This window comes from Hylobates moloch, unplaced genomic scaffold (assembly GCF_009828535.3).
Source record: "Hylobates moloch isolate HMO894 unplaced genomic scaffold, HMol_V3 SCAFFOLD_19, whole genome shotgun sequence".
Taxonomy (NCBI): domain Eukaryota; kingdom Metazoa; phylum Chordata; class Mammalia; order Primates; family Hylobatidae; genus Hylobates; species Hylobates moloch.
Window position 1 is genome coordinate 48,167,425 of NW_026652294.1, and position 14,928 is coordinate 48,182,352.

Genomic DNA, 14,928 nt, shown 5'->3' on the forward strand with positions numbered 1-14,928 from the left:
CCCCTTCCCGTCCACAGGGAACAGGCTCTGGAGGGCTGGGGAAAAGGGGAGAGGGGCCAGGTGGGGCCCAGACCACACAATGCTCACAGGCATCAAAGGCTCCTGGTGGGTGCCCCTTCCCCCAATCCAGCTTGTGCTGGGACCACCAGCCAAAAGCAGTCCCCAGGAGCTTTAGCCCTGTCCACACCATTGGAGTTGTCCATCTCCTTTTCCCTGTGACCTTCCCTGTACATCTTCTCTTCCATGTTAGCACCTGCAGCTCTCCAGATGCAATGTTCCTCTCCCAGTTCACCCTGCCTGCCCAGTGGGCTAGGGCCCCCAGGGCTGTAGGAGGGAACTGCTGGGAGACCCCTGCAGGGGCCAAGGCCCTTCCTTCTTCCCTCTCCCAGCCCAACACCAAGTACCCCAAAGGTCAGGAAAGAGGAATCCACACCCACCTCCATCTTCCTTTTCCCTTCCCTCCAGGCCAGGGATGGCAAACACAGGCAGAGGCACCATGGTCTTCCTCCTTGCGCCCCTGGCAGACATCACTAATCAATCACAGCAACCTTTTTGCACAGAGCCTGGCTGCCACCTTCATGGTCTCCACCTACATCTCCAGGTGGCCAATATCAGGATCCACGTCAGCCCTCAGGGTGAAGTCCCTGTGCCAGTCCCACTTTGGTCTAAACCCCCAACCAATCCCCTCATCCTGGCCTATCCAGAGGTCGCCTGAGCACAGCCAGCTGTGGTTCTCTCTCTGTCCCATTAGGCTGAAGCCACACAGTTCCCGGAGCTTGGTCCCAGGAGGCAGTCGAAGGCACTGGGGTGTTGGCCCCAAGTCCCAAGGCCACAAAGAATCTGGTTGGTTTGCTGTCGGTCCTGGGGGCGGCCCCTGCCACTGCTGGGGAAAGTGTGGTGTGGGGCCAGGGGTGATGCTCTGTGCCCAGCACCTGTGCAGCAGCAGCACCTTGCAGGCACATCTCCCAGTCCCGAGAGAGCCTGCACGCCCACCTCCCCGGCTCGGCCACTGGGCAAGCAGGAGGTGAGGAGTGGACGGCTGGCCCAGGGAGGGGCGGCCGCCCAGCACCCCGGGGCTGCGCACTGCAGCTCCGCAGGCCACCCGCCACCCTTCTGGTCTCTGAGCCCAGGATGCGAGGATGGCCAGACCATCTCTGTGCACCCTGGTGCCTCTGGGCCCTGAGTGCTTGCGCCCCTTCACCCGGGAGTCACTGGCAGCCATAGAACAGCGGGCGGTGGAGGAGGAGGCCCGGCTGCAGCGGAACAAGCAGATGGAGATCGAGGAGCCCGAACGGAAGCCACGAAGTGACTTGGAGGCTGGCAAGAACCTACCCATGATCTATGGAGACCCCCCGCCGGAGGTCATCGGCATCCCCCTGGAGGACCTGGATCCCTACTACAGCAATAAGAAGGTCTGGGCCTGGGAAGGCTCCCTCTGTCTGTCTGCCACCCATCCGTCTGTCTGTCTGCCATCCATCCATCTGTCTGTCTGTCTGTCTGTCTGTCCCCGGGTCTCACAGCCTCTCTCCCCACCTTAGACCTTCATCGTCCTCAACAAGGGCAAGGCCATCTTCCGCTTCTCTGCCACACCTGCTCTCTACCTGTTGAGCCCCTTCAGCGTGGTCAGGCGCGGGGCCATCAAGGTGCTCATTCACGCATATCCTGCCCAAGACGGGAGAGGTGGGAGGGGTTAGGGATGGGCGAGATGGGGTGCTCTGGCCCAGGAGACCTCTGTCACCTCCCATCCTAGCTGCTTCCTCACTTTCCTTGACCCTGCCCCACGCTGTTCAGCATGTTCATCATGATCACCATCTTGACCAACTGTGTATTTATGACCATGAGTGACCCGCCTCCCTGGTCCAAGAATGTGGAGTAAGTCTCCCCGCTCCCTGAGCTCCCCAGCCCTGGGACACAGCCCATCTCAGGTGTCTGCACCTCTGTGTGGCGCTGCTCTTGTCTTTCAGGGAGACACACTGTCATTGTGACCCTCATCCACACCTTGAGCCCCTGGGGTGGCCACACTATCACTTGCTAGTGTCCTTAGCCGCCTGAGTGGCATATTTCATTTCTGTGTCCCTCCCTTCTAGGGGTCTGTCGTTGCCACACTCCCCCCTGCCCAGGTGACATGCCTGCCCTGGCCGGCCCTCTCCCCCCCAGGTACACCTTCACAGGGATCTACACCTTTGAGTCCCTCATCAAGATACTGGCCCGAGGCTTCTGTGTCGATGACTTCACATTCCTCCGGGACCCCTGGAACTGGCTGGACTTCAGTGTCATCATGATGGCGTGAGCAGGGGCCCCAGGACATTCTGAGGCTGGGGTGGGTGAGGGTAGGGGGCCAGGCCTCAAAGAGGGCAGCTGCCTGGGCTGAGGGCTGCAGGGGACATTGGTCAGTTGTGCAGATAGGGAGCTGCACAATTCTAGAAGCTGCCATTCTCAGGGTCTGGCTCAGCACTCTCCTGATGGACTCCTGATAATCACATGAGGCAGCCCTGACCCACAGACCCATGGGTCCTCACTTGCTGGGCGAGCCGGGCTATCTTTGCCATCCCCACTCCCCCAGAGCTCCTGCACCATCCTTCCCAACCCTTGGGCTCCCAGAGGAGCTTCGGGCCTGTCTACCCTGCCCCCGAGACCCTGTGGTACCCCCAATTTCTTGGGAATCCTCATCCCAGGCCTGGAGAAGCCCTGATTTCTGTCCTACCACCCACTCTGGGCTCTGACAGTCCCCATCCCCCTCCACCCCCTACCCAGGTACCTGACAGAGTTTGTGGACTTGGGCAACATCTCAGCCCTGAGGACCTTCCGGGTGCTGCGGGCCCTCAAAACCATCACGGTCATCCCAGGTACTGGGGAGGTGCAGGGACCCTCTACCTGAGCTGAGAGACCCCTGTACCATGTGTAGGCCTGGAGCCTGACTCAGTGTCATAACACTCCCAGGCTGGTGTTTTTGTAGAACTCAAAGCAAAGCCTGGACACAGAGGGGCCCACGTGACCAGAGGGCAGATGGGGTCCTACGTGGAAGGGCATTTGAGAGGCAGCATGGCAAGTTGGTCAAGAGCACAGACTCAGCTGGGCATGGTGGCTCATGCCTATAATCCCAGCACTTTGGGAGGCCAAGGCGAGTGGATAAACTAAGGTCAGGAGTTTGAGACCAGCCTGGACAACAAGGCAAAACGCTGTCTCTACTAAAAATACAAAAATTAGCCTGGTATGGTGGTGTGCACCTGTAGTCCCATCTACTCAGGAGGCTGAGGCAGGAGAATCACTTGAACCTGGGAGACAGAGGTGGCAGTCAGCCGAGATCATGCCACTGCACTCCAGCCTAGGCAACACAGTAAGATTCCATCTCAAAAAAAAAAGAAAATAAATTAGCTGGGCCTGGTTATGCTCTCCTATAGTCCCAGCTACTTGGGAGGCTGAGGCGGGAGGATAGTTTGAGCCCAGGAGCTGTGATTTTGCTATGAGCTGTAATTTTGCCACTGCACTACAGCCTGGGAAAAAGAACAAGACTCTGTCTCAAAAAAAAAAAAAAAAAAGCGCCGATTCTGGAGCCTGACTGCCTGGGTTCAATTCTCACCTCTACCACTTCCTAACTTTAACTTTGGGCAAGTGCCTCGCCCTGTCCATGTCTCAGTTTCCTTATCTGTAGAATATGAAGACTCATAGTACCACTCCTTGGATTGTTTGTAAGGATTAAATGCCTTAATATCTGTAAGGCCCTCACAGCCCCTGGCCCATGGTTTGTGATATATACGTGTGTGCTCAATAAAATAAGCAGACCGAGTAGAGCAGAGAGAGACACAAAAGGCTCCATGAGGAAAAGTCCGAGCCCTGAGAGCTCAATTAGGAACACACCAGGCACCTGCTGAGCAATAAGGTCAGAGCAATTCCAAAGTAATTCATCAAGAAGCATGAAATCAATAGAATCCGATCATTCAGACCCACAAAAGAGCATGTAGAGAAACTGGAGATTCTCTCCCAGTAAAGAAGAGAAAGAAAAGGGATAGAGATCAGGCTCTGGGAAGAGAGGAAATTGTTAAATCCTAATGTGAGAAAGTACCTGAGGCCAGGTGTGGTGGCCCACACCTGTAATCTCAGCACTTTGGGAGGCCAAGACGGGTGAATCAGTTGGGGTCAGGACTTTGAGACCAGCCTGGCCAACGTGGTGAAACCCCGTCTCTACTCAAAATACAAAAATTAGCTGGGCGTGGTGGCACGTGCCTGTAATCCCAGCTACCTGGGAGGCTGAGGCAGGAGAATCACTTGAATCGAGGAGGCAGAGGTTGCAGTGAGCCGAGATCACACCACTGCACTCCAGCCTGGGCGACAGAGCGAGACTCTATCTCAAAAAAAAAAAAAAGAAAAGAAAAGAAAAGAAAAGACAGAAAGTACCTGAGCCCTCTTCTAGTCTAAAGCCCTCTGACTGCAAACGAGGAAGTTGTGAGACCCAGGAGAGGAAGCACTTCCCAAATTCCACACTGTACATTGGCCACTGAGCCAAGACGGCGTTGCCTTTCCTCTGTGCCAGCTGCCAGCATCCTTGGGGCGCAGGAGGGCTTTTATAAGGAGGCTGCCGAGAATTTGTTTTCCATATCAGGATAAGAAAAGGAAATGAAGTCATATTAACGCAGGAGGAACTATGATTAGGCCCAAGGAAGAAGTTATGGCTCTTCCATAGGTGATGGGAATCTGCCCCTGGGATTCTTTCAGCATCGTTTATGCCTTTCTCTGTCTAAAGAATATAATGACGTTTCAAGGTCAGTCTAGAGCTTCTGCTGTTCCTCGGGTGTTACTAGGCATTTTAAGGAAAAGGGTTCTGTGGTCAAATATGTTAAGGATACATGGGATTAAAGTTTTTGTTTAATAGGCCAGATAAGGTGGCTCATGCCTGTAATCCCAGCATTTTGGGAGGCCAAGACAGGCTGATTACTTGAGGCCAGGAGTTCAAGACCAGCCTGTCCAACATAGCGAAACCTCATCCCTACTAAAAGTACCAAAAAAATGAGCTGGGTGTGGTGGCACGCACCTGTAATCCCAGCTACTTGGGAGGCTGAGGCAGGAGAATCACTTGAACCCAGGAGGCAGAGGTTGCAGTGAGCCAAGATCACGCCACTGCATTCCAGCCTGGGTGACAGAATGAGACTCTGTCTCTAAATAAATAAATAAATACAAATAAAGTTTTTGTTTATTTCTGCAGGACTTTTCAGAGCCTTTGATAGGATCAACTACATAATGACTCTCCAAGAGCAGAATCTAGAATGCAGCTTTTCCCAAACATTATCAACGCCCCCTTTTTAAGGGCACAGCATGGGAGATTAGCATTCTATTGAACACACTTTGAGAGCACTAACCTAGTGACATGTATTAAGCTCTGCTGTATGCCTTTGTTTGCTCTATAGGTCAGGCAACAGCCCATCAGGTCTTTATAGTTCATTCTCCTAGTGGCTGAGCGTCTGTGGCCATTTGAAGGTTCCAGATTGAGGATGTGATCAGAGAAGGGTGGGGTTAATTTCAGAAGGCTTCGGGGAAGTAGTGGTGCTCAGTAAGTCAAGTCTTGAAGATGGAATAGGAAAAAGCTTGGTGGTGGGGGCCGGGGGGCTCTGTTATCACCCTGCCCTGCCCCCTGCCAATATCCTTGCCCTCTCTGCGGTCAGGGCTGAAGACGATCGTGGGGGCCCTGATCCAGTCGGTGAAAAAGCTGTCGGATGTGATGATCCTCACTGTCTTCTGCCTGAGTGTCTTTGCACTGGTGGGACTGCAGCTCTTCATGGGAAACCTGAGGCAGAAGTGTGTGCGCTGGCCCCCGCCGTTCAACGACACCAACACCACGTGGTACAGCAATGACACGTGGTACAGCAATGACACATGGTATGGCAATGAGATGTGGTATGGCAATGACTCGTGGTATGCCAACGACACGTGGAACAGCCATGCAAGCTGGGCCACCAACGATACCTTTGATTGGGACGCCTACATCAGTGATGAAGGTAAGAATGGAGGGTGACGGGCAAGGGGGATCCTATCCCAGTCTCTAGGGTAACCTCTGCCTCCACATTTTTTTTTTTTTTTTTTTGAGACAGAGTCTCTCTCCGTCACCCAGGCTGGAGTGCAAAGGTGCCATCTCAGCTCAGTGCAACCTCTGCCACCCGGCTTCAAGCGATTCTCCTGCCTCAGCCTCCCGAGTAGCTAGGATTACAGGCATGTGCCACCAGGCCCAATTAATTTTTGTATTTTTAGTAGATAGGGTTACATCATGTTGGCCAGGCTGATCTTGAACTCCTGACCTCATGTGATCCTCCAACCTCAGCCTCCTAAAGTGCTGGGATTACAGGCGTGAGCCACTGCGCCCCGCCCTGTCTCCACTTCTTATGAGACAAATAGTATGGCGAGGACCTGAGCTTAAATCCAGCACTTGGCAGCCTGTGTCACTTCTGACTAGTCACTTGATCTCCCCAGCCCTCCGAATCCTTACCTATAAAATCAAGATAACAATACCTTCCTCAAAGGGTTACTGCAACAACAAATGGCAAACTGTTTTGAAAACCCTAAGGTGCCAGGCACGGTGGCTCACGCCTGTAATCCCAGCACTTTGGGAGGGCGAGGCAGGCAGATCACCTGAGGTCAGGAGTTCCAAACCAGCCTGACCAACGTGGTGAAACCCTGTCTCTACCAAAAATACAAAAATTAGCCGGGCATGGTGCCGCATGCCTGTAATCCCAGCTACTCGGAAGGCTGAGGCAGGAGAATCGATTGAACCTGGCAGATGGAGGTTGCAATGAACCGAGATCATGCCATTGCACTCCAGCCTGAGCAACAAGAGTGAAACTCAGTCTAAAAAAAAATATCCTAAAGCTCTCACTATGCAAAGCAAGAGTCTATAGTTCCTACTCTCCCTAACATGTGCACCCCCTGTTCTCCTTCATCACATCACATGTTCACATGCTCACACCCTGGCAGGGTCACCATCACCCACCCACACACCCACATCCTATTCACATATGCATCTTCACAGGCACACATGCCAGAAACACACACATTCTCACACAGCCACTGTTAGTCTATATAGTGTCTTCTTGAAAATTAGGAAAAGGTAACCCTTCTCACCCTGGCACCTGGATTCCAGCCCCCACTCACCCTTCACTCAGGGGCCCTACACAGGTACACAATAGCCCCATGCACACACGTACACGTTCCCTCTCTGTGCCGCTGCTGCGTCGTGACTTTTTGCCCACACTGGGCACTGGGCTGACAGGGCTCAAGCTGAGCTCCCTGCCGAGTCCCTACCCAGAGATCTTGGAACTTGGAGCTGTCCTTAAAGGACGGGGAAGAGGCAGCCGGGGAACATCCATTTGGTTTATGTGGTACACGCAGACCTGTCCACAGGTGTGCAATGGGCGCAGGTGCTCACACTGTGTCCATGTGGGTGACTTGCCTCCTTTGTGGCCTCTGATTCCCAAAGGGAACTTCTACTTCCTGGAGGGCTCCAACGATGCCCTGCTCTGTGGGAACAGCAGTGATGCTGGGTAAGTGATGCTAAGGGATGCAGAAAAGGCGCCCCAGGGGTTTTGGAAGGTGGGAGTTGATTAGAGACGAGGGCCTGGGGTGGATGGGAGTGCAGGGAAACCTGTGGGCATAGATGGAATACTTTTCTGTGGGACACAGGCAGAACTGATGGATTTTTTTCCCTTGGGGTCCCCATCTGTCCCCAGCTGGAGTGCTCCTCCCACCCTAAACCCAGCCCCCTGTCCTATTCCCAGGCACTGCCCCGAGGGTTATGAGTGCATCAAGACCGGGCGGAACCCCAACTATGGCTACACCAGCTATGACACCTTCAGCTGGGCCTTCCTGGCTCTCTTCCGCCTCATGACACAGGACTATTGGGAGAACCTCTTCCAGCTGGTACAGCTGCCCCCACCCTGCCCCCCAACCCTATAGCCACTCCCCCTCCATCCCTGCAGCCTCTTCAGGGCCTGATGGGGCCTAACACAGGATGGCCAACCCCCCAGCTGGGCCATCTCCTCATGGACTCCCACAGTGCCCTTATAGGAGCTTCTGCTCTCTGAAACTGGACACCTGCCCCGAGCCAAGCCACAGCTTTAATTCTTTCCACACCTTTGCTTTCAGAGCCAAGGTCTGGAACTAGCACAGGCACAAGCCCAGTGTCCCCTAGGCCTCACGATAACCAGTAGGGCAGCTTAGAAATCCAATGCTGCCTGCCGGGTGCGGTGGCTCATGCCTATAATCCCAGCACTTTGGGAGGCGGAGGCGGGAGGATCACGAGGTCAGGAGTTCGAGACTAGCCTGGCCAACATAGTGAAACCCCGTCTCTACTAAAAATACAAAAATTAGCAGGGTGTGGTGGCACACGCCTATATTCCCAGCTACTCAGGAGGCTGAGGAGGGAGAATTGCTTGAACCTGGGAGGCGGAGGCGGCAGTGATCCGAGACCACACCATTGCACTCCAGCCTGGGTGACAGAGTGAGACTCCATCTCAAAAAAAAGAAAGAAAGAAATTCAATGCTGCCCATTGCCTTCTACTGTTTGCAGGGAAGGCAGGCTGAGTCTGGAGTGACAGTGCCTTCTAATGCCTGGTGATGTTTCTAACATTGATGGTGTTGATAATAATAACAAAAATAATAACAGCTACTGGTCGGGTGCAGTGGCTCATGCCTGTAATCCTAGCACTCTGGGAGGCCGAGGCAAGCAGATCACTTGAGGTCAGAAGTTTGAGACCAGCCTGGCCAACGTGGCGAAACCCGTCTCTAAAAATAATACAAAAATTAGCCAGATTTGGTGGTGAACACCTGTAATCCCAGCTACTCAGGAGACTGAGGAAGGAGAATCACTTCAACCTGGGAGGTGGAGGTTGCAGTGAGCCGAGATGGCACCACTGCACTCCAGCCTGGACAACAGAGCGAGACTACATCTAAAAAAAATAAATAAATTGATTAGATAATAATAATAGCTACTATTTGTTGAGTTCTTACTAGGTGCCAGGCACTGTGGCAAAGCTAGAATTCAAGCTGACCCCAAACCCATGTTCACCAATTTTCTGTCCTGGCTCTCTGATATCAGGATGCCTGGCTTCGGTCCTCCTCTGAGCCAGGAGACCAGAAACGTTTGAGTCCCAAGTAGATATTTTGAAGTTCCCCAGAACATGGCTCAGCATGCCAATGACGGCCATCAATTCCCCAGGTTCTGTGAGGGAGGGGCTCTGCTTACCCATCGGGGCAATGGATGTATGGAAAGGGGCACTGGGTCAAAGGAGGTGGATGTCATGGGACCCCGCCACTCCCTCTCCCTCCACTCCCAGACCCTTCGAGCAGCTGGCAAGACCTACATGATCTTCTTCGTGGTCATCATCTTCCTGGGCTCTTTCTACCTCATCAATCTGATCCTGGCCGTGGTGGCCATGGCATATGCCGAGCAGAACGAGGCCACCCTGGCCGAGGATAAGGAGAAAGAGGAGGAGTTTCAGCAGATGCTTGAGAAGTTCAAAAAGCACCAGGAGGAGCTGGAGAAGGTCTGGACTCAGGGAAAGGAGATAGAGGACCCAGGGTTCTACCTGCCCTCAGCTGGGGCTGCCACTGGCTTCTCCCTGGGGGGGCCGAGGGTGAGGGAGGACACGGGGGTAGGGGTTTTGAGGCAGAAGGAGCAGAAGGCCCTGGGCTGGGAGCTTTGCTGGTGGCAGGGGGGTGGAGGGATCCAAGCAGTAGAAAAAGCATTTCTCTGCTCTGTGCCTCAGTTTCCCTGTCTATAACAAGGAATCTGGAGTAGCTAAACCTGAAGTATCCTTCCAGCTCAAATATTTCTGGTTTTGTGATGCTTTCTGGGTAGTGGAAGAATCCATACTGAGGGAGGGGCAGGTCCTGGTGAGGCCCCAGGGAGCAGCTGACCAGTTTCTCATTCTGTCAACAAGTGGAGGGTTAGTCAGGGCATCAGAGTCAAGGGTCTTCAGGGCAGAGGGTCTTTAGTCACTTTGGTCCCTACCCTGTCACCCCCACCACCATGGAGGTTGGTCCCTCCCCCACCTGCACTAAGTTTGACACAGGCCAGGAAGAGGGGCTGCCAACCTGAAGGACTCTGGAAGAAGCTCTGAGGGTCAATTAGTCCATCCCTCTGGCTCAGAGCTGTACTTCCTGCCAGTCACTCTTGCTGGTCTACAGGCCAAGGCTGCCCAAGCTCTGGAAGGTGGGGAGGCAGATGGGGACCCAGCCCATGGCAAAGACTGCAATGGCAGCCTGGACACATCGCAAGGGGAGAAGGGAGCCCCAAGGCAGAGCGGCAGCGGAGACAGCGGCATCTCCGACGCCATGGAAGGTGAGTGCCTTGTGCCCCCGTGCCCACTTAGGTAGGGGTGGAGCCTGGCTGGACTGGATTCAGGAGGATAGAGATGCCATGGAAGGTGAGTGCCCTGTGCCCCCTCTACCCATTCAGGCCCCTGAGGTCAGGGTGGGGCCTGGCTGGACCAGCTTCAGGACAGTAACTTAATATTGGATAGAAGAAATGGCTGCGATAAATATAGTCCTGTCTTAACCTGGCCCAGTTCTAGCTGCAAGGCCAGGCTGCTATGGGAACTGGGGGCTTCCGGGAGGGCCTTGGGGGCTGCCCAATGGGAAGCACAGGCTAATAATACTAACCAGAAGGCCCAATGTTCCGGAAACCGGACATCCTGCTCCTCAAGTGTTCTCTGGGTAAAAGTTAAAGGCCAAAAGTCAAATTCTGCCCAAGCAGAGTGACAGACTCCCCAATCCCTGTGCCACATGCTGAATCTCAGAAGAATAAGGATGTCGTGATAAGAGGGGGTGAATAGACATGACACGACAGATGGATGGACAGACGGATGGACGGACGGACGGACGGATGGATGGATGGATGGATGGATGGATGGATGGATGGATGGACGGACGGATGGATGGATGGATGGACGGACGGACGGATGGATGGATAGACGGATGGATGGATGGATGAGAGGGAGGGAAGTGGAAAGGCAGGAGGGAAGGAGGAAGCACAGGAAAAAGGGACAATAGAGTAAAGGAATTTTGACACACAGAGATCTGGTTCCCTCCCCAGGTCGGCTTGCCTTGTGCCAGGGAGTTGGGGGCCCTGCAGGACTTTGCAGATCTCTAGAGGTCATCATGTCACCTGACCTTGTATGACAGGTATCCAGGTGCCCATATGCCCTGCCAGAGGGTACCCAGGGAATGCTGGGGGAGGAGGCCTCTCCACCCTGCTGTTCCTGGGACCACTGTGAGAAGTTTTGGGCCTCAGACACTGGGCACCTGCAGAAGCACAGGGTAGGGGTGGAGGTGCAGACTGGGGAGGCTTTGAGTGAGACTCAGTGTGCTAATTACTGAGTGTGGGGGGGAAGGTTCAGCCACCCTCCCCGGCATGAATCCAGGGTCTCCATGGGGCTGCCACCCACTCCAGTCCCTTTTCTTCGTCTTTGAAATGGGAGGCGCTGATTGTATTTACCTGGAAGCACTGATTGTATTTACCTGCTGTGATGAGTAAGTGAGATCACGCCTGGGCCAAGGACACTTCGCATGTGTCCCCACCGTGCCCCATATTTCCACACAGCCAAACAGCCCACCAAGGCCAGGAGGAGGAGGAGCAGCTTCGTCCCACGGTTCTTACAAAGCACTCATGGCTTTGGGGTGGCAAGAACAAGAGATGTTTCTTGAAGGCCGCTCTGGTGGGAAAGGATGGACTGGCTGGGGACACTTTGGAGGGGCCGGTATTACCCACAGTGCATCCCCGAGGGATCTGTCTGTGCAGAGTGGCACTAACCAGCAGCTCATGGGGCTAGAACCCAAGCCCCTGCAGTGGCCTCCCGCCTCTCCCTGGGAGCTCGGACCCAGACAGATTGGGGCATCTCACAGGCCAGGCTCGCAGCCCTGGACCTCTGGGAGGGGGTGGGCGTCCTGTACAGCTCCCTGAGGGGTGGGGCTTTGTGGGGTGAGTCAAGAGGGTGGGGCTTGAGGCAGGCCATTGAAAGGCGGGGCTTGGGGAAAAGTTTGCTGATGAGGTGGGCCTATGAGTTACTGCACTAAGGGGCGGAGCTTCGGGAGGAGGCGGGGCTTCCTCAGGAGTGGGGGGGAATGTGGGCGGGATTTAGAGGGGCCGGACATGAGGATGCGCTCTGCGAGGCGGAGGAGCTTGGAGCCGGGGGTGGGGCTTTGAGGAGGCGGGGCTTTGAGGGGCGGGGCTTTGAGTGGGCGGGGTTTAGAGCGGTGTGTCCGGAGGGTGATGCAGTGAGTGGAGATTGAAGTAGGGGGCGGGGCGGTGAGGACGCAGGCGTTCCAGAGGTGGGGCTGTAGGCGGGGGTTAGAGGGCGGGATCTGGAGGGTGCTCACTGAGGCTGTGGAGCTTGGAGCCGGCGGCGCTCAGAGCGCGGGGCTTTGGGGTGAAGCCATGTGGGGCGGAGGTTACAGGGGAGGTGACAGTAAGGGTGACGCAAGAGGCGGTGGAACTAGGAATAGGCCTTGCTAGAAGGTTGAGATGTGGAGTGCTAAGGGGTGGGGCTTGGAAGGTGGAACCAAAGCTCTAGGTGGAGCCGGGGGCACGTGAGGGGATAATCCTCACCAGATACCTGCTACCACCCCTCTCCCAGAACTGGAAGAGGCCCACCAGAAGTGCCCACCATGGTGGTACAAGTGCGCCCACAAAGTGCTCATATGGAACTGCTGCACCCCGTGGCTGAAGTTCAAGAACATCATCCACCTGATCGTCATGGACCCGTTCGTGGACCTGGGCATCACCATCTGCATCGTGCTCAACACCCTCTTCATGGCCATGGAACATTACCCCATGACGGAGCACTTTGACAACGTGCTCACTGTGGGCAACCTGGTAGGGAGAGGCGGGGGAGGGGATCATTCATGGGCAGGATGGGAGGGGATGGGGCCCAGTGAAGCTGTCTGGCTGTATGTAAATACAGGGCACGGTAGGGGACACATGCGGAAAGCTGGGGTTATTTTCCCAGCATATGGGGGCATGAGTTGATGTGGGGGGGGGGTACTTGGGGTGATCTGTGGCACACAGAACTGGGGTTTCAGGACATTTGGGAGCAGGGAGATGGGGGTGAGGCGCTGGGCTTCTTAAGGTCCAGATTCTTGGGGATCTGGGATCCAGACCATGCCCTGGAAGCAGGGATAAGGAAATGGGGGTGTGGAGATAGGGGTGAAGGGGCTAGCTGACAAGTCTGTCCACTTCCAGAAGTTGTCATGGGCCTGAAAGGAGCTAAGGGATCTGGCAGTGGGACCTATAGCCCTGGCTACCCAGGACCAGTGGGCTGCAGGGGTTACTCCCCCAGCCCTCACCTATTTCTCCAGCGTGGCCAGGCTTCTCCTCTTTCCAGCCCTTTCCTGCTCCACTATTGTTGACACCACTGATCCACCCGCTTATCCAGGCCCATTAGGAGCATTATCACCTCATTGCCAGCCCCAGAGGAGCCTGACAAAGGGAAAAGCCGCCTCCTCCTCCAGCCCTGCCCCACCCTTCCCAATTCCCTTTGCAATTTTTCCAGGACGGCAAATGGGCGAGATGCTCCCCAACTCTGAAGGTTAGGGGAAGCCAGGGAGAGTAAGATTTGGGGTCTGGAAGAGAACCGGGGCTGGGTGGGTGGCACGAGAATCAAACCCTGGGCTCCCCAGCCTTCAAGGCAGGCACGTCTGTCCTATAGAGGTGCCGAGGCAGCCATGGCCAGGGGGGCTGGAGGGGTAAGGGCGTGCTCTGGACTCGTGGCACAGCTGCTGGGATGTGCGTGATGGTCCGGGCCTGCCCGCCTGCCCACCCCCTGCCCACACTATGCTGCTGTCTTGGCACCTGCTGTGGCCAGTGACAGCCTCTGGGAGGGGCTCAGCATGTGCCCGGGCAGGCTGTGGACCCAGGGCAGCTGGTGCCCAGCAGGAGGGGGGCCGTGCCCAGGGAGCTTTCAGGGACTGTGCAATCCTCAGACCCCATGTCCAGGGTTGGCAGGGGCAGCTCTGTTCTTCTTCTCACTGATTTTGCTCCGTTTGGTCCCTGCCCTAGGCCTTTGAGTCTGCCAAGATTTGCAAGATCCTGGGACTGGTCCCTGTGGAGAGGCTGTAGGCATAGAGGCAGGATGCTGAACTGAGCACCTGAGAACTGGGCTTGAGATGTGGCTCGTTCCCGTGTGGGTGCTGTGATGCCAGCTAGCTGCCCAGCTAGCTGAGCCTCAGCTGCTCATGTGTGGAATGCGTGTGAGAATCCCTCCCAGCATTGTAGAGATCAGGATACCAATGAAGTCATAAAGTGAACCAAAGCGCCCTGCAAATGTTGAATATTATGACAGCGTTGGGGCTCCAAGCAGTGAAGTGCCTTGCCCACTGTCACGAGGCCAGAAATGAATGGGAACAGGTCTCAGAGTTGTACCCACCTAGGCCCTATGGCTTGGCCTTTGCCTCCAGGCCATGCATGCCACTCCTGCTCCTCTCAGGGCTCTGGACCCCTTCCCCTCAGCCCCCGCAGCCTCTGCCAGGAGGTGGGAGTTGGGTGGGAGACTCCCAGGGCCCTGGGCTCCCCGAGGCTCTGTGACAGGGCCTCACCCCACCCCCTAGGTCTTCACAGGCATCTTCACAGCAGAGATGGTTCTGAAGCTGATCGCCATGGACCCCTACGAGTATTTCCAGCAGGGCTGGAATATCTTCGACAGCATCATCGTCACCCTCAGCCTGGTAGAGCTAGGCCTGGCCAACGTACAGGGACTGTCTGTGCTACGCTCCTTCCGTCTGGTACACAAAAGCCCCAGGGCCAGGGGCTGGGATGGGGTTGGGCTGAGGAGACTAAGGAGGGTGGGCACAGGGATGGGAGGAGAAACCCCAGGAAGCTAGAGGGCTGAAAACGAGGCCTCCTCTGCCTTGTGCATACCTGTTACCTCTCAGAGCCTTTCTCACCTGTAA

At 55.4% G+C, this 14,928-nt stretch overlaps 1 protein-coding gene across 1 annotated transcript in view; it reads left to right on the forward strand.

The window, feature by feature from the left end:
- Window positions 1-1,062: 1,062 nt before the first annotated feature.
- The window catches only part of SCN4A (sodium voltage-gated channel alpha subunit 4), a 34,427-nt gene continuing 20,561 nt past the window's right edge, over window positions 1,063-14,928 (forward strand). Inside the window, exons 1-12 of the mRNA XM_032138661.1 lie at window positions 1,063-1,412; window positions 1,539-1,657; window positions 1,783-1,872; window positions 2,158-2,286; window positions 2,755-2,846; window positions 5,658-5,990; window positions 7,463-7,526; window positions 7,761-7,902; window positions 9,318-9,527; window positions 10,171-10,324; window positions 12,618-12,856; window positions 14,587-14,760. Of these exons, the coding sequence (XP_031994552.1) occupies window positions 1,140-1,412; window positions 1,539-1,657; window positions 1,783-1,872; window positions 2,158-2,286; window positions 2,755-2,846; window positions 5,658-5,990; window positions 7,463-7,526; window positions 7,761-7,902; window positions 9,318-9,527; window positions 10,171-10,324; window positions 12,618-12,856; window positions 14,587-14,760 (2,019 nt within the window). The 5' untranslated portion in view covers window positions 1,063-1,139. The remainder of the gene's footprint in view (window positions 1,413-1,538; window positions 1,658-1,782; window positions 1,873-2,157; window positions 2,287-2,754; window positions 2,847-5,657; window positions 5,991-7,462; window positions 7,527-7,760; window positions 7,903-9,317; window positions 9,528-10,170; window positions 10,325-12,617; window positions 12,857-14,586; window positions 14,761-14,928) is intronic.